At 49.8% G+C, this 18,517-nt stretch overlaps 1 protein-coding gene across 1 annotated transcript in view; it reads left to right on the top strand.

Moving 5' to 3' along the window:
• Positions 1 to 14,195, top strand: part of LOC115074535 (all-trans-retinol 13,14-reductase-like) — a 28,504-nt gene extending 14,309 nt beyond the window's left edge. The window contains exons 6-11 of the mRNA XM_029574091.1: positions 3,111 to 3,230; positions 6,609 to 6,747; positions 7,428 to 7,537; positions 10,019 to 10,185; positions 13,342 to 13,501; positions 13,769 to 14,195. Coding sequence (XP_029429951.1) covers positions 3,111 to 3,230; positions 6,609 to 6,747; positions 7,428 to 7,537; positions 10,019 to 10,185; positions 13,342 to 13,501; positions 13,769 to 13,914 — 842 coding nt within the window. The 3' untranslated portion in view covers positions 13,915 to 14,195. The remainder of the gene's footprint in view (positions 1 to 3,110; positions 3,231 to 6,608; positions 6,748 to 7,427; positions 7,538 to 10,018; positions 10,186 to 13,341; positions 13,502 to 13,768) is intronic.
• The last annotated feature ends 4,322 nt before the right edge of the window (positions 14,196 to 18,517 follow it).

Here is an 18,517-nt window from a genome sequence, read left to right as displayed (position 1 = left end):
CTTTATACTAAAAAATCTGCTCCACTGAGCACTTACAAATCCAGGATTGCTAGAGATGTAAGAGGATTACATGCGAGTTCGTCGGAAGCTCCATGATCAGGCGGCCATTTGCTAGCGTAACCTACACATATGTAATCTTATTCTCTTTTTTTCTTTCATCCATGCTCCTGTTTTTGTTTCAGTACAGTCCGTTTCTTTGCTGCTTATTTGGATAATGCTCTGGTGGGTTGTTTTCAGCAGGAGGGAGAGGGTATGGCTGTCAGCCTCTTTGTGACTTTGTTAATTGTACGATTATTTGTCTCGTGTTTATGTAACATACTCTGTATGTTCCGTACTTGTGTACATATTGATGCACTGCTAATAGTAGAAAGATTTAAATATAAATATACAGTATGTAATCCTGCCTAAGGTCACCAGAAAGAGAGTTAAAGCTGTTCTTCCTGCAAAGGGAGTTTATGAAGAGCTCTGTGCGAACGGTGCTCGGTTTCTTCCCTTGCTTGCCTTTGAAGGATGGCTGGATGGTGGTATAAACAGTGCTTCAGCAGGTGGCAGAGGAGGAGCTGTTGGATGATGGGCTGAGTGGAGTGTGAAGGCAGAAGGGGAGTCAGGGGACCCCTAGCTCAGGATTCCACCTACAGTGCAAAGTGAATGAGCGAGTTGAGATTCTAGCTGCCTGCAGCCTCCCCGGTGTGAGGCGCTGGGATGGCTAAGAATACTTTGCACCTGATCACTGAGAGCCGTCCAGAGGACCTGTCCTAAACTCAAGAGAAGAAAGAGTTAAATCCTGCTGGGGAAGCCCAAAGTAGAGTTGCTGTTTGGGGAGTTTGTTCACAAGAATTTATATACGTCCTTCCTGAAAAGATCAGGGCGGTTTACGAGGATAAAAGCGTCCCTGGTATATGTGTATACACACAACACCACATACAGTACATAAACAGTGGCACAGTCACTTCTCTGATTCATCATATGCAGTGCGAGATTATTTTATCACAAATGCTCTTGTAAAAAGCCACGTTTTTAAGGCTTTTGTGAAGGACTTGATGTCACTTGTTGTTCTTAGTGATTCAGGCATTTCATTTCAAAGCCTTGGGCCAGCTATGGAGATTGCTCTATCATGGACTTCTCCAAGATGGGCACGATGTATCGAGGGAACTTCTAATAGTCCCTTATTCGCTGATCTCAGCATTCTTGGTGGAACGTAAAAGTGTAGACTTGCTCCTAGCCATCCTCATTGGTGAGAATTCAATGGTTCAGTGTTGGTATTTCAGTTTACCCTGAAACCCTTGGGGTTAACATTGAAGCTTTGACCTAACATCTGAAGAGAAGTTTGCTTCTGCCAGATTCTATCTGCCTTCTTACTGGGACTGTATCTCAATAATTTTGCTGTGCTCCTTGCTCTTGGATACGTTTCTGGACTCTTTAAATAAAATCTTTTTTCTTTGGAACTACAAACTGAGGTGTGGACCCTTTGCTTAGCATAAGTTTCCCCTTGGGCCTCCCAGAATTTTTCTGGTCACCACTGGTGAAGTCTGCTGGACTGTACCCCATTCCGGGGCTGCAGAAGTGTCACTTACCACTCCTGCAGCCCCTGAAGGTGACGCCAGTGAAAGGAGGTTACATATATTTATGTATATCCATTTGATTTTCTGCCTTATTCCTCCTAGGTAAGGCAGACTACATATAGTCAAGTAACACAGGAAGCAATCAAGTGACACAGGAAGCAGTCAGGTAGTACAGGAAGAGATGGGGAAACTAAATTTGTAATGGGTGAGTCAAGGGAGGTAGAGTGTGGAGGGGGAGAATGAGGTATAAATATGCAAAATTAAGAGAAGAGCAACTGAGATCGACAGGGCAGTAATGAAGGGAAAAGTCCCAATTTCAACCGATGGGGAGCAACAGGATAGTAAGGCAAAGAAAGATCCCTTATACAGAGACTAAGAGAAGGTCTGATTACTCAGCCAAGTTTTAGCATTTCTTATGGAAGGCGAGGGAATGGGTCTCCATGCGTGTGTCTTGTGGAGTTTTATTGCAAAGCATTTGAGTAGTTCGCACATCTGAAGTGACAAAATGGCGGTGAGGTGGGAGATAGAGTTTGTTTTTCCTGATAAACTAAGAGAAAAGAGTAAAGACAGACACATTATGTCACCATTTGCTGTGGAAAGATGCTGTTGCAGAACTTAAGCAATAAAGACGCGCAGAATCCGATAAGGAAGCGTAAGTCCCAACCAGTCTCTGCTCAGTTTACTTCTGGCTGCGTTAACAGCGGTGCATCGGGGTAAACCTCACAGGGCGGCAGTTACAACCCTAAACAGCACTGGGCAGGCTGGATGAACCATTCTGATCTTTATCTGCCCTCATACGCTATGAGGTGAATTTTAGAAGTTCAAGGCACACATTAATTGGGGGATGGGCGAAGAAGTTGGGCTCGCGGGCACTTGTAGGGGTTTTGAAAGCCGCCGACATACGCGCGTCTCTGCCGCAGTGCGCACATCTCAAAAGTGTTCAAAAGGGGCGGTCCCTGGGTGTGGTCGGGGCGGGGCGGGGCATGGGCGTTTCGGGGTGTGAGCCAAAGATGGGCGCGTAGATACTCACGTGACGCAGCACGTGCTGAGGCCGCCTGCTGTGTAACTTCACTTCTGCTATGGATGTCCAGATCTGTGGGGTTTTAAGGGCCGGGACTAACCGGGGGGGGGGGGGGGGGGGGGGGGAGTGAAGGCTATCAAACCAGGAGTTTGGAGAACCTAACTCTTAATTGGGTGAACTGGGGACGAACTGGTAAAACTGGGAATGGTGGTAAAAATGGGAACGGTGCAAGCGAGATTTGTGCGCACGCGCGCGTGCCCAGGTAAAACTTGGCGCCCATGCATGCGTGCGTGGCTGGGCTACTTTATAACACGCCTGTGTGTGTTTTTAAGATGGCCGCTCACCTGGGCACAGGCCAACGTATGCGCACAATTGTGCAGGCGTGCGCCGGTCTGAAAGTTACCGTCCCCGCTACTTGTTGCTGTGATGCCGCGCTCCCTAGTGGGAGAAGCATAAGCTGGCCGGACATCGGTGGCACAGCCTCCTCCTCGTGAGTCAAATGACCTTAATCTGTATCTGTCGGACAGGGGTGGCTGTGCGCAAAGGCTGCGAGGAAGTGGACGTTTTTGCTCCCACGGTGATCTCAGATGCTGGGATATTTAACACCTACCAGCGGTTGCTGCCTCCCAAGCTCCGAACCCTTCCAGGTATGTAGTACTGACTCCTCCTCTGTTTTTCTTGCCCCCATCCCACCACTATTTTTTTTTTTTGTGCCTTTTCGGAAACTGGAGGGGAAAAGGAGAGGTAGCATTGTGTCGTGAGTGCCACGCTCCAGCTGCCCGGCACCGTGTCACCAGCTGCTGCTTCCCCTCTAAATCTGCCCTGAGCTGTCCCAGTGGCCTTGTGATTTCGGCAATGGGCTGAAAACCAGGAAAGGCAAGGTTCAGGTCTCGATTTGCCTCCTGATCTTGGGCAGGTCACTTTGCCTCAGGCTCACCCACTTACAGACCGTTGCGTTATATGGGGCGCGCTAAATACGGGGCGCTGATCTCGAGCACCCGTTTCCCTAACGTGCGCCTGTCCGCTTCTCCCGGGCGGGCCATGCCATAGGGAATTAGCTGCCGCGTTAAAAAGGAGGCGCTAAGGGACATTGTGCGTCCCCAGCGCCTCCTTTGGTGTTGGGCGCCAAGAGAGGTGGCTGTCGGTGCGGGTTAGGGAAACGGACGCTCAACACGAGCATCCATTTTCCCCTGCTACCAGCACAATATACATGCATGGTATACACGAAATGGACCCTGGATATTGGTCATGTATGTACTGCAACCTGAAAATTTTGTTTTTCGCTGTCAAGCCTTTTTTTTTTTTTTTTTTGGTCTTTGTGGTTCCTCCTGCTTAGTATCACGATGGTACGTTCTAGGAGGAACCAAAGAAAGCATTTTTTTTTTTTGTTGAACCCTTAAGTGTGGACTGACTCTACACCGGCTCAGGGCTGGCATTATATTTTCCATGTTAAACAGGGCGAGTTGGGCGCATGGTCATTTTTTTGGTATCCTGGGGTAATGGCTAATAGCCTCACCTACATGAATTTAACATGCGATGAGCACTATTAGTCGCGTGCTTCGATTGGACGCACGTTTCGGACGCGCTGATCCTGTTACTGCATCGGGCATTAGCTTAGCGCGTCCAAACCGCGTGTCCAACGCAGAGTCAGCCGGTGCGCTGGCCTAAGCACCCAATATCGCATCAGCCTCTAGGATTGTAAACTCTTTGCGACGGGGACTTATCGTACCTGAATACTTATCACCCCTGTACTGCGCTCACTGTGAGTGTTACAATATCTTACTATTAACCCTCACTTGCAGCAGCTGCTACACAGGCCAGGCTGCCTCTTGGGTAACGTTGGCCATGGAAGGGATAATGACAGCGTACAAGATCTCAGGCTAGGACTCCTGTTGTGGTTTAGATGCTGAGCATGAAGCTGAAAGGTCAGTGTGTGATACAGTCAGGCCACTGGATCTATAATGGGTAATAAGAAACAAACAGGATGTTCGTTCATTAACACCACAACAGAATAACATTATGGTTATGCAGGAAGCAAGCTACAGCCACAGTGGAAACCTGCAGCCGCATTATCTGCCTTTCTTTACGATCACACTGAAACCATAAGATTCTGCTGACATGGGGGCCGATGTGATTAGCTGAGCATTAAAACGGTGCTCTGGAATTCAGCGCAGTTTCTTAAGGCACAAGCTAATTTTTTTTTTAACCCCCCGATGTAATAAAGCTAACGGTACGCGAATGCATCGAGAGTTAAAAACTAAAATGCATATAAACCAGAAAATGTGAGCAAGGAAAAGGCTTAGGGCTGGATTTTCAAAGGGTTACGCGCGCCGGGCCTATTTTCAAAAGCCCCGGGGACGCACGTAAGTCCCGGGGCTTGCAAAAAAGGGGCGGTCCGGGTGGGGAGGGGGCGGAGGGCATGGCCGGAGGCCTCCGCACGGCCGCTGTGCCGGGGATCGCGTGCCGGCAGTCGGCCCCAGGGCTGAAGTAAGTTTGGAAAACAAAAGAAAAACAAAGAAAAAGGTAGGGGGGAAAGGGCGGGGGAGGTAGGGGAAGGGAAGGGAAGGTGGGGTGGGGGGAGGTAGGGAACGGGGTGGGGGGGGGAAGGCAGTGCGGCTCGGCGCGCGCAAGGTGCACAATTGTGCGCCCCCTTGCGCGCGCATGTTATAAAATCGGGCGTACATGTGTGCACGCATGCACGCCCGCACGCAGGTTGGAAAATCTAACCCCATAGTGCGCAGCAAAACCCGATTTATCCACAGAAAGCATTGTTTCTTCCTGTGTGCAGAAATCCCATTTTATATGCTGACACCATCATTGGTGCACAGAAACCATGCTTTCTGTGCGCTACGTCTTCTCCTTGCGCACATTTTCTGGTGTGCTTGTGTTTTTGTTCATTCCTGATGCAGCGGCAGACCCAGCGTGTTTTCTGTGCATAGAATCCCGACACCCGAACTCTTCCTTCTGCCCGCAGACCGACACTCGCGGCCGGAGACTTTACGCCACCTCGGACCGGGAGTAAAAATTTCAACACAGGACAGCAGGAGTGAAGCTGGCGCAGCTCTCTGCGAGGGGGGAGGGGCGCGGGGGTAATAGCCGATGTCTTCATTTACATGGGGTTTCCATGCGAGGGTGCTAAGCAGCGCGGGCAGTTCTCCTCGCACGTTCTGTTTCGTGAGCGCTAAACGTCTTGCTGCATGGGGAGGAAAGTTTGCACACAGCAGCGGGTAAAACTGTGCAGAAAGCTGAGGGCAGCTTCTTATCTTGGGTCCGTGGTTGTTGCCCCTCCCCTCTGGAGTCCCTGAGAAGAGCCCTGCCTCAGGGTGGATGACTGGGAGTGGCAAGCCTCAGGGGGGCTCTCTGCTTTGGGAGCCACTGGGGGAGGTGGTGCCTCTTAGTAATTATTTGGGGACAGGGAGTGGAACAGGTTATGAGGGTGGTGGATACTAATTATTTAATGGATTTTGGCCTTCACCACCCTAGCAAGACTGTATGGAAGTATTGACCGCACTTGCTACTATTTTACATATGTAATGGATGAATTTGAACATCTTATTTTATATATTATTGTGCTGCATTTCTTATCTCAGTTTTAATGCTAATGTTTTGTGACAGGGCGTTGAGGATGGATTCCCCCCCCCCCCCCTCCGTCGAAAGATTAGATTAGATAAATGACTCTCTGGGGCTCTTTTTCTTTCCTTTGTCCAAGCCTGTTCCACATCAGTGCTGTCAGTCTGGAAACCACAGACACTTAGGAGCTAGGGAAAAAACCTCAGACATCCCTTCCACAAACACGCAGACACCCGCAGCCCCCTCCATGAAACAATAAACCATATGAACTGTGAGTGGAGGGAGGGAAAAGGGGCACGGAAAATATCCAGAATCACCGGCCCTGCACTGTGCTAGCCTCCCCCTCCCTCACCGTCCACCTATGCTTCCCTGGACATGCATTTATAACCCATTCGCTCTCCTTCCATTCGCAGCTCATTCCTGCTTTTCTTTTTAATTCTCTTCCTTTCTGACAGCAATTCAGTCCCAGCTCAGTAACATTCAGCAGGGAATGGGCTCTTTCCTGGTCTTTGTGGGCTTGCGTGGGACGACTGAAGAACTGGGATTGACGTCCACCAATCACTGGCTGTACAAGGACAGCGATTTGAATGGTCTGTGAGTAGGCAACGTCCGCCGAGCCAGGCGATGTGCCAGGTTGTTGGCACCCAGCAGCGGGAGGAGCCGGTGACCCTTTTAGTAATCAAGGTCTGGGTCAGTACCTGCCCATTAGCAGATCTCTTGACTTGGGAGCACCCTGGGGATCTCGCTGCTCTGGCGCAGGTGATCGAAGAATAAAGAGGGTCCTGCAAAGCAACACAGATGACACAGGGAATAGGCAAAATGGAGACCACCCCATTACACAGCTGGAAGTTAACAGCTGGGTCTGAGCTCCCAGCCCCAGCCTCCTGGATGACAACTATTGTTAAAATCTAACATCAAGGCGGAGCTACGGCAAGGACAGGCGGGGGCCAGCTGCCAAATGCAGATTTAAGATCTTGTGTTGGGTAGCAGAATATACGGGCTTAAAGCTCTCTGTACCAGTCCTTGGCATGACAGTCAAAAGGTGTTAATCGCAGGTACTGGTGATACGGTACCAGAATCCAGGAGGTCTCTGAAGGCTTGCCTTGAACTTCCTGGGGGTGGAGGGGGGTCCTGGGCCCTGCACTAGTGCATAGAGATCTCTCTAGGCCTTTGATGTGTCCAGGCGGGAGAGGGGGGGAAGGAGGAGGGAGACCTTCTCTCTCATACAACACCGCGGTCTCTAGGTGTGCTGCTGGTTTTGTTTTTTTTTCCAGGATGCTCCGCTTTGCAGCTTTGGATAGAAATGAGGTGGCTGCCAACATCCCCATGATGTTTGTCACCTTCCCGTCTGCCAAGGATCCCACCTATCACCAGAGGCACCCAGGTAATTTCTCTCTGGTCTACATCTGGGGGTGGGATAGGGATAGGAATCTGTAGAACATCAGAAACACAAAAGTCCAAAGGCTAATATAGTAAAAATAAATAAATAAATAAAATGATAGGTTGATTATGTTTCAGCCCTTGGTGATTTTATGTCCCCATGGTCACTCTGGCTGTACTTCAAGTCCCTGTAAAACTTATCACAAAGACATGTGGTATCCTGAAACAAGCCTGCGATTCAAAGAACATATTGAGAAATAAACAGTTTCTTCTCCTTTGGAAGGGTTTAATATGCTGCATTTTAGTCTTCGAGCCCCCTGGGGAGCCTTCTGCAAACCTGCTAAACCTCCCCTGCTGCCTTTGACTTTGCTTGCAGCCTGGCCCAGGGCATTATCTATACTGTATTCCCTACAGCTGTGAGCAGTCTCTCTGCAGGGCTCTTTAAAGGGAGCCATAGGCAGTGAGAAATACATTCCTGTAACATTATTTTCCTAGTGTGTAGCCAGCTGGACTCAGCACCAGTGGGTTATGTGCTCCCCTGCTAGCAGATGGAGACGGAGTCAGGTTTCAAAGCTGACGTCACCTTAGATATACCCCTGCAGCGACCTCAGTCCCTTCAGTATCTCTCCGTCTCCTAGCAGATGTGGACGCGCTATCCCCACACCTGCATTGGTGTTTAGTGAGATTGCAGTACTAGTTTGAAGAAAAAAATGTACCTTTAAATTGCAGAAAGATCAAGCCCCGCTCTCCTGCAGTGAATTCTCCCCCAGTTGAGAATTCCTGAGGTGATTTCCGAGATCCCTCAGATGAGTGCCTTGGTCCGGTAATTGGTTTTTAGCCACTGTGGACTTAGCTACTTAAGCAGCTGAAAGGCAGCGGGTGCAGGAAGCCGAGCACAGCGGTGATGGCCTAAGCCCTCTCCCCCCGCAGCCGGAGACCGTCTCTGTACTCAGCCGGTAAGCGCTGAGTCCAGGTAAGTAAAAGAAGGACTCCTCCGATCCAGAGACGTGGAAGGGCTTCGGTCTTTCCTCTGGTCTCCTTGCTCGGCGCGCCGTACCGACGACATTCCCGATCCCGTTCGGGCGAGGGAAGGGGGCTTCCGTGTGGGTTGAACGGCCCCCCCGATGGGCTAGGCCCCGCTTCAGGCTCGGTGGGCACTCCAGGTGGCAGGCCGCGGCAGTGCCATCTTGCGGGCGGTTTGGTGCGGCGCCATTTTCCCCCATCGACCGTCGGTACGCGCGGTGCGGGCCAGCCCCGTTGCGCGCCTAACGCGCACATAAGCGCACGCATACATTCAGGCTACAACCAGGCGCTTATGCTTGCGCGTGTCGAGGTGGATTTGTGCGAGCTCGAGCTCGGGCGCTAACCGGTTGAACGCACAAGCTACAGTGTACCATGGCTCCGGCAACAAAGAAGCACAAGCGACACTCCCTTTGTGCTGCCTGCCATATCAGGGCTGCACAGTCTGACCTGGAATCCTTCCTGTGCCAGCAGTGTGAGGAAGCCCGGGGAGGGCTGGACTCTCAGAACCTCCCCAAGCCCGGCCCCTCCCAGGCGGAGGACGGGTCAGCCAGCCAAGACCCTATCTGGTAGCACCACGGATCTGAGCAATCCCAGGGCTGCGTCCTCCCCAGGAGAGGGCAGATCAGGGCCCCCTACCCCAGCTCCTCCTGGGCTAGGTGTGGACCTGGAGTCCTTTTCTTGCGTGGAATTCTTTCAGGGCCTTCAAGCCTTTGTTCAGGCGCAGTCAGCAGCTACCCCTGCCTGGTCTGAGCCCCTCGGGACATGCCTCACCTCATGCAGGGAGTGTTCCTGACAGGGGCCCAGACACCACGGATGAGGAAGGGGATGCAGACTCATTGGAGGACAGGGAAATCCCTGCAGGCCTGGAGCCATACCGGACCATGCTACGGTTTTTCCACAGAGATGAATTGCCGGCCCTGGTCTCCCAGACTGCAGGAATCTGTAGAACATCAGAAACTCAAAAGTCCAAAGGCTAATATAGTAAAAAAAATAAATAAATAAATAAAATCGATAGGTTGATTATGTTTCAGCCCTTGGTGATTTTATGTCCCCATGGTCACTCTGGCTGTACTTCAAGTCCCTGTAAAACTTATCACAAAGACATGTGGTATCCTGAAACAAGCCCGCGATTCAAAGAACATATTGAGGAATAAACAGTTTCTTCTCCTTTGGAAGGGTTTAATATGCTGCATTTTAGTGTTCGAGCCCCCTGGGGAGCCTTCTGCAAACCTGCTAAACCTCCCCTGCTGCCTTTGACTTGCTTGCAGCCTGGCCCAGGGCATTATCTATACTGTATTCCCTACAGCTGTGAGCAGTCTCTCCATAGGGCACTTTAAAGGGAGCCATAGTTAGTGAGAAATACATTCCTGTAATATTATTTTGCCTTGCTTCTCCCCACCCCTTCTATTCTGCTTTTGTCTCCACGCTCCCCACTATCCCTCCTTTTGGATTCTCTTTCTAGGTCACTCTTCCATGACGTTGTTTACCATGATGCGCTATGAGTGGTTTGAAGAATGGAAGGAAAGTCACGTGAAGAAGAGAGGAGCAGAGTATTTCCGCTATAAGATGGAGATTGCTCAGAAACTGCTGGACTGGGCCATGGAGAGGTTTCCGCAGCTGCAGGATAAGGTACTGCGAAGCGCAGTGCTTCGCAATCTTTCTATGCCAGTGATAGGCCAATGATATGCCAGTATAAGCATGGAACAGCCTCCCTGTCGAGGTGGTCGAGACAAGGACAGTATCTAAATTCAAGAAGGTGTGGGATAACTGAGGGAGTGGTAGGTATTGCAAACATGAGTAGTTGGGGTGGATGGGTAAAACTAGATAGGCTGTAATGCTCTTTTTCTGCTGTCATGTTTCTATAAATTATCTGGACTAGTTGCAGCTCTGATGGGGGGAGGGATACCCCTGAAAGTGGGGAATAGGGGATATACACCCTCCCCACCACATCTTTAATCTCATAAGTCAGCCCTGCAGCTAGTCCATGTCCATTTAAGAAGATTAAAAACCAATTTAAAAAAAATTTCTAAAAAAAAAAAAAAATCATCTCTCTCTTTTCCTTCCTTTCCCTGTCAGCCAACAGTATTTTAATCAGAAAAGATAAAAGAATACCTCTCTCTCTTTTCCTCTCAGCCTGTCACCAGTTTATTATTGAAAAAAAAAAATCCCTCCCTCTGCCCCCTTCCGCCAGCCAAGCGATACCTGGGAGGGGAGGAGCTGCAGCTGAGTGTTAATGAGCTGGCATTTGTTCTGCTGTCAGGCCATGCCCCCTCCTGGATTCTGTATGGGGGGCGGGGCCAGAAAGCAGAGCAGATGCTGACTCCGTCTCACCCTGACTCGTTGGCATTCACTTTCCTCCCAGAGGTTGGACCTCGGACATGGCCCCAACTGGAAAAAAAAAAAAAAGGTCTCTAGGCAGGGCAGGGGCATTGGAAGAAGATCTGTTGGCAGCAATGCAGGATGCATCGTCCTCCGGCAACCCCCATCACTTTGCACACCGGCACAAATGCTAGCAGAGCCTGGTGCTGGTCCATGGATCAGGGGTTGAGAAACACTGGTGTAGCGAGCACATTTGCTGAAACACACCCCCCCCCCCCCTCCAACACATTATACTGCCCCTTCTCTGAATTTGCATTTTTAGATTTAGAAACATAGGGCCCATCCATGACGTCTGCTTATCTTTGTGCAGTCCCTTTCTACGCTGCTTTTCCCATATTTTCTTGACTTCAGATGCTGTCTTTGACCCCCATAATCTCCACTGGGTTCCATGCATCCACTACCTTCTCTATAAAGAAAGATTTCCTTACATTACTCCAGTGTTTCCTCATCCCATGAGTCCTCCTCATTCCAGAGCCTTCTTTTCACTAAAATAGGCCTGCCTCCTGTGCATTCCCTGGAGATATTATTTACATGTCTCCATCCTATCTCCCCTTTTCCTCTAGGGTATACATTGTTTAGATCTGTAAGACTGTCCTCAGACGCTTTATTATGAAGACCACTGACCATTTTAGTAGCTGCCTTCTGGACCAACTGTATTGTGTTTATATCCTTTCGAAGGCCTGGTCTTCAGAACTGTACCCAGTTCTCCACATGAGGTCTCACCGTATCTAACTGTTTGGCCATGTTTAAATCATTAGATATGATCACCCTCAGATCCTGCTCTTGTTTTGTGCACAGAAGAGTTTCACCCCATATTTTCTGCTCCTTAGGGTTTTTTTTTTGCAAACCAAATGCATTACCCTGCATTTTTTAATCATTAAATCTTATTTGCTAGAATCTTTCTAGACCATTCCTTGAGCTTCGCTAGATCCTTCCTCATGTTTTCCACACCTTCCTGGCTGTCTACCCTGTTGCAAATATCGGTATCATCCACAAAAAGGCAAACCTTTCCTGATGGTCTGTTCACGATATCACTTTTGAAAATATTAAACAGAACTGAGGACCAATCCCTGTGGCACACCACTGGTGACCTACTTTTCCTTGACATGAACTCTGTTTACAACTGTGCTTTGTTGCATTTCCACACCCAAACTTAAAATGAGTTACAGTCAGATACAGGAGCTAGGTCCCTGCCCAAGGGGGCTCATAATTATAATCTAAATTTGCATGTGAGGCAATGGAGAGTGAAGTCACTCACCCAAGGTTACAAGGAGCACCAGTGAGATTTGAACCCCTGGCTTTCCCAGGTTCTCATCCCACAGCTATAACCTCTAGGCCACTAAGCAGCTTACTTCCAGCCGCCAACACACACACCCCACACCCCTGTAGTGTACCCCTGCCACACATACAGTACAATCTCCCATCCCCCCACCCCCTCGCCTGAACACACAGTAATGCCCTACCCTGTCCTTGTTCTGTATCTCTCCCCATCCCCATCCTGCATCATCTCCAGTTCTGTAAATTCCTCCAACTCCGCCCGGCCCCCTCATGCCTAGGATGTACTGTACCCTGTGCGGACTAAATCAACAACCCAGGGCCACCCATCCCACTCGGAAGCTTGTGCCCAAGTGGAGGCAAGAGTCTGTCATGCCCGGCTCGGCCTCCCATCTTTGGACCCACAGACCAGATGATGGCGGAAGACAGTGATCTTGGATCGTGAGAAAATGCCAAGGACGAGGGCACAGGCCCTTGCCAGCTTTAGCGTGTCTTCTTGATGAATTTTCCAGCCTGCTCCATCACTGCTAGTGTAGGTCCTTCAGGGTTTTTCTCGGAGGTGAGGGTAACATTGCAGGCTGCTCCGGTTTTGCAATCCATGTTCATGCAGTACAATTAAAGGAGACGCTCTGCCCCCTAGTGTCCCTGCCCTGTAATAGCAAGAGCCTCTTGGCAGCGAAAGTTGCTGCTGCTCCATTTCCTCTTGGCTGTTTCAAAGGTTTTGGGGTTTTTTTTGTTTGTTTGTTTTGTTTTGTTTTGTTGTTATGGTTCTGTCTGCTACTTCCCCACCCTCTTGTCTGCCTCCTGCATGTCATCTCCGGCTTCCCAGCACTTTTAATCTCTGCTGCAGAATAGTTTACGTTCACACAAACGTGGCATTATGGAACACATCTCGGGCACCGGGGGCAGGCCGAGCCTGGCTCTGGCCGTGTTGCCTCTCGTCATTTCAGAAGAAAAATCCGCACTGTTTTGCAGCCGTTGCTGCTGTTAGCATTGCCGGTGAAAAAAAAATGTGGTTTAGAAATAACGAAAGCTGGGGCTGGTGTGGAACGGGCTCACCTCTCCTCCCACCCGTTGATGCACTCGCTCAAGTGACTTTCCCCCCAATCCTGATTTCACCTTTGCACACAGGTGGCGTTCGTGGAAGCTGCGACCCCTCTCACTAACCAGCATTATCTCTCAGCCCCCCTGGGAGCCATGTACGGAGCCGAACATAACCTGAAGCGTTTCCAGGCAGAGGCCATTGCTACCATGCGGGCGAGGACTCCCGTCAAAAACCTCTACTTGACCGGTAAAGCTGCAGGGGGAGGGGATTTCTTAGCGTGGGGGGGGGGGGTGTCTGTGCGTGCCTGTTTTGGGGTTTGTGTACGCGCGGACTGCATACATGAAACACCGGCAGGTGTAGACTTTGGCCTAAGATTTGCGCCTGCACTGCACTTGTGTGTTTATGAATCTGGTTTCACAGGTTGTGATGCATTTGACTGTCACTTGATCTTGTGTTTCTCTGCCTCCGGGCCTGGCAAGGAGACTCTCACCTCCTCCTTCTCTTACTGCACAGGCCAAGATGTGTTCTCTTGTGGCTTGGCCGGGGCCTTGCATGGCGGCCTGATTTGCGCCTGCGCGGTCCTGAATCGCATTCTCTACCTGGACCTGCTTCGGCTGAAGAAGAGACTCAAAGGCCAGAGCAGCAAGAAAAAAGCCTGAAACCGTGCTCCGCAGTACAGAGCGCTGCAGGGGGGGGACTGGCTCTTGCTCTGGCACGGCCTGCAATGCAGCGCTGGCTGAAAGGAGCCAGAACCAGGCGCCTCTGCCCCCTGGCATGGACCCTGGTTAGCAAAGTGGCTAACGTCCTGTTAATTCACCACCGATACCCTCATTCTCTTCATTGTGCTTGATGCCCCATCTCCTCTCGGGCTGGGTTTTTGTTCTCCTCTGCGGGAGGCACAATGGGAAATTCGTTTGAGAAATAAAGTGTTAGAATGTGCCCACAAGTCTGCCTCTGCTTCTTTCTTGGGCCTTTTACCGTCCGTCCTTCAGATGGCTGTGCTTCCCCATCCCTTCCGGGCTCATCGGGTTCTTTTAATACCCCCACCCTTAGGAATAAGAAAACCAAGGTCGGCCTAGCTGGTGCCGCTGCCCTATAGAAACCGTGGGCTCTCTTCAGCGGATCTTGAGGGCGAGGTGCTTGTTCCTGCCCCCCGGGTTGGAAAGAGAGATCTTCCTACACGGTGACGTGATCGATCCTGGCAAGAGAAAGAAGCAAGCGACAACTGAAGCCCGCGCACTACGAAAGGGCCATGGAAAAGGGCGGATAGGAAGCTCTGGTTCCGTTTGCCTATCCTATTGCTGCACCAGGGCTGCGCTCTTAAGGACGAGGTGAGAGGTTGCAGGCTGTGATGCCTTTTTTTTTTTTTTTTTTTAATTGGACCGACATAAGAATAGGCCAACGATGATGTTTGAAGACCACACGCTGGTTCCTTCCTCATCCTCCTCTTTCCACGCCGTTCATCTGGAAGACGGGACCCGTCTGGTCTCCAGCGCTCACGTACCTCCCCCTCTCCAGATGACGCTCACGTTCGTTCAATGAGGGGTCAGCCTGAGAAGAATTTATTTTCCTTTTTGCCAGGAGCAACAGGGGCTGTTGGAGCCGAGAGCCCCAGCCTGTTGAGTCACGCCGGCCCTGCTGCCCAGGAGATGGGAAGGCTCCACTCATAATAATGGTGCGAGTGAAAGCTCAGGCCTAGGCCCCGGTGCTTAGCTCTGCGCGTTTGACCCACGGACTTTTGGCTTCCATCCCTGGGCTCACCGGAGCCTGGAGGCCGTCTTCCTCAACAGCCACTTCCCTCGCTCTAGTTTTTGGGTAAGAGGGAGGTGTTTCGCTGAGATTGCTAAAGAATTCTGATAAGGGGGTAGTGGAGCACAGAGATAAGGGGCCAAGGCCAGGCTGGCAGGAACAAGCAGGGCCAGATAAGATAAGAAGAATTGTGAAATTAAACAATGGAATTGGTCTTATCGAAACACCACTGGCCAACTGCACTAGGGCTGGCGGGAGGGGTAACCGAGCCGGTCCTGCTTCCCTTCCCCCCATCCCATTAAATAGAATTGCAGGTCCAATTTCTCTTCAGAAAAGCTGCATTACAGCGAAGGGGGGAGCCAAAACCAGGGCTAGCTCAGCCTGGTCCTGCTGACCTGGAGGCAGCTGCTAACCCCAGCCGAGAGGAAACTGAGCAGTGCCGCTCCTCCTACCAGCACAGGGGCCATGCGCAGTGCTGCAGCGGCACCCTGGGCAAGGTGAGTGGAAGGAGGGGGAAGCTGCTGATCTTTTAAGCACTCTTGCCCAATGCTGTAAAGTTTTATTACCTACTGCTAACCATTAACAGCGGCAGAAGGCAGATCTCTCCCGAGGGGGGGGATTAGGAAATCAACTGGGTCAGATTTAAAAAGCGACACCACTGTGCAGGCCTGGATTTGCCAATAGGCACACTAGGCCTGTACCTAGGGGGGGAAAATGTCTGTGGGTTGGGGGTTTGCTACCTACCAGCTGTGCTTAATATTGCTTGCAGAGAACAGCCTTCTCCATCCTGCTCCAGCTCCGGGGAGGGGTGAGGCTGGAAGGGCCAGAGCAAATAAAATCTGCTCTACTGCTAGAGCAGAGCAAAGAAGGCTGTGCCTTCGATTTTTTTTGCTCTCTTGTCCTTTGTCCAGGAAGGGACTGGGGAGGACAGGACCAGTATTGCCTTAAGGGCAACAAAATCCTCTCTCTGCCACTGCTGTTATGGATTCATTGATGGGAGACCAGCAGCTTGTCTTGTCATTAGAATAATCTATGTATTTATCCAGGATTACTACAGAAATGTACAAACCTCCCTCCCAGGAAGGTGGCAGAAACACACCCAAGTTACTCCAACTTTCAAAGCTGCAAATAGAGTGAAATAATTTGGGGTGGGGTGTCCTGACAGTATCTTATTTTACATCTATGATTTAAAGCTCTAATTTCCTTATTAAGGATTCTCCAGCCCATTTCACAGCAAATGCCAGACAAAACAGCGCCCCGGCTAAGGATTGCTTTTAACATAGTAACAATGGCTGAAAAAGACCAAATGGTCCTGTCTGCCCAGCAAGCTTCTTATGGTAGTAACTGCCACTCCGTGCAGGTTACCCCCATGCTTTCTGTTAAGGGCGGTATCTGCGCTCCGTGCAGGTTACCCCCATGCTTTCTGTTAAGGGCGGTAACTGCCGCTCCGTGCAGGTTACCCCCATGCTTTCTGTTAAGGGCGGTAACTGCCGCTCCGTGCAGGTTACCCCCATGCTTTCTGTTAAGGGTGGTAACTGCCGCTCCGTGCAGGTTACCCCCATGCTTTCTGTTAAGGGTGGTAACTGCCGCTCCGTGCAGGTTACCCCCATGCTTTCTGTTAAGGGTAGTAATTGCCGCTCCGTGCAGGTTACCCTCATGCTTTCTGTTAAGGGGAGTAACTGTTGCTCCCCTTTCCCTTTTGGGCTTGCAGACAAACTCAAGAGTGGCCCGAGGCAGTTGCCTTTCTTGCCCACCTCTTGCAATAGCTCCAAATCCCTCCTACGGTGATGGCCTTTTCCTTTCATGTTCAGATTGGTACATGCTATGAAAATGTCTTCTAATTTTCAGTGTTTGGATGTAGCTGATCAATGAAGAATAAAACAGACTATTTGTTCTTGCTTAGGCATCGAAGGGAGGCTGGAGTTAGAGATGAGGCTCAGGACTAGTTCATGCCTTCTATTTCAGGCAGCTCCCAGCGAGCACAGCATTCAAGCCCCTTTAAATTCAGACTTAGCCAGACAAATGGCAGGATTTGATCAAGCTGCCATGCAGACTGGCCCCGAGTTAATCTGGCTAACTTTGGGCCGGGGCAGGGGTGTATGGGGGCAGATTTGCCAATTTTCAATGTTAGCTGGCTCACATAGCCAGATAGCACTAGGGCTTATCTGGCTAACTTTATAAGAGCAGGGGATATTCAGAGGCACAGCCGCACCACTAAATTTCCATGCAAAATTAGCAAGATATGTTTATCCTGATAACTCAGCTAGCCAGCCAGCAGCTAAATGTGGACCATTCAGCAATCCACTGGTTAGCTAGTAAGCTGAATAAACTTATCAGGTTAACTTTGCAGGGATAGTCAGTATGTGTCGTTCGGGATTATGGTAATTCTTTTTGGTGTCTGATATTCAGATGAGGCCATGGACACAAGGGGGCAATGCCTAGCTGCAATGTCAGCCTGGATGCTTATGAGCATGCTCAGATGAAATTCTATTAACACAAAAGGTGCTTTGGGTTTCAAGGAAAGAGATGCAATTCATCAAACCCGCTTTGTGGCCTAGGGGATACCTATTACAGCCAGATGATGAAGTTATGAGTTTGGGTATCAAGACCGTCGGTGGCTTAACGATAGATCCTAGTAACGACAGCAGACAAAAGACCAAATGGTCCATCCACTCTGCCCAGCAAGTTGCTTATCGTAGTAATTACGTTTCAATGGTTTTCCATTTATTTGGGATACTTGACAACCTGGTAGATAACCATGTAGGGAAGACATTGGATTCCACTTATACGCCACAATTTACTAAGTAATGAAAGGAGCTCGTGATGAAGGCTTGAATGAGGAGATGCATGGTTAGGATGTGGTTGCTTGATGGATGAAGGGATGGACCAGGGAGTTTTAATGTGATGGAAAATGATGAGGCTTCCGCTGGGGTTAATTACGCATTATAAAGGATGCTGACGTATTTTCTATTATCATTCCTCATGTGGATCTCTACATGCTGTTCATTGTTTATTACTTTTTTTGTATTATGCCGTTGCCTTGTCTCAACAAAAATGACTTATATAAATGGTCTTACATTTAAAATTCTTTGGCAAGGAGTTGCTAGTTTTGTTTAAGACTATTGTGCCTACTGGGGCCATTGTTTGATCAAAAGAGTTTCGCGATACTTATGCTCGCGACACCACCATGACAGTTTATTGCAAGTTGTTGACCATGGCCTGTAAAAGCTTACACGACGCGGGCCTTCGCTATTGGACAGAAGCTGGTAGATTTTGTCTCAAACCAAAGAGGGAAAATCTGCTGGAGGTGCCTTCTGTGAAAAAAAAGAAAAGGATCAGTCAAACTAATTAAACAAATCTTTTATGGGAGCCATTCTGACTTTGTGGAAGACGCAACCAAGCAAATTGTGCCTTTCTGAGAATCTAAGATCTTTAAGACGTGGGCTTAAGACTTGGCCAGTTCTAGCTCAGCAGGCAGCGTAAGCATCTTTCCTCCTTTATTGAAATTCCTCA

This window comes from Rhinatrema bivittatum, chromosome 12, assembly GCF_901001135.1.
Source record: "Rhinatrema bivittatum chromosome 12, aRhiBiv1.1, whole genome shotgun sequence".
Lineage (NCBI taxonomy): Eukaryota > Metazoa > Chordata > Amphibia > Gymnophiona > Rhinatrematidae > Rhinatrema > Rhinatrema bivittatum.
The sequence above is the reverse complement of the archived record's forward strand: the minus strand, read 5'-3'. Positions and strand labels throughout refer to the sequence as shown.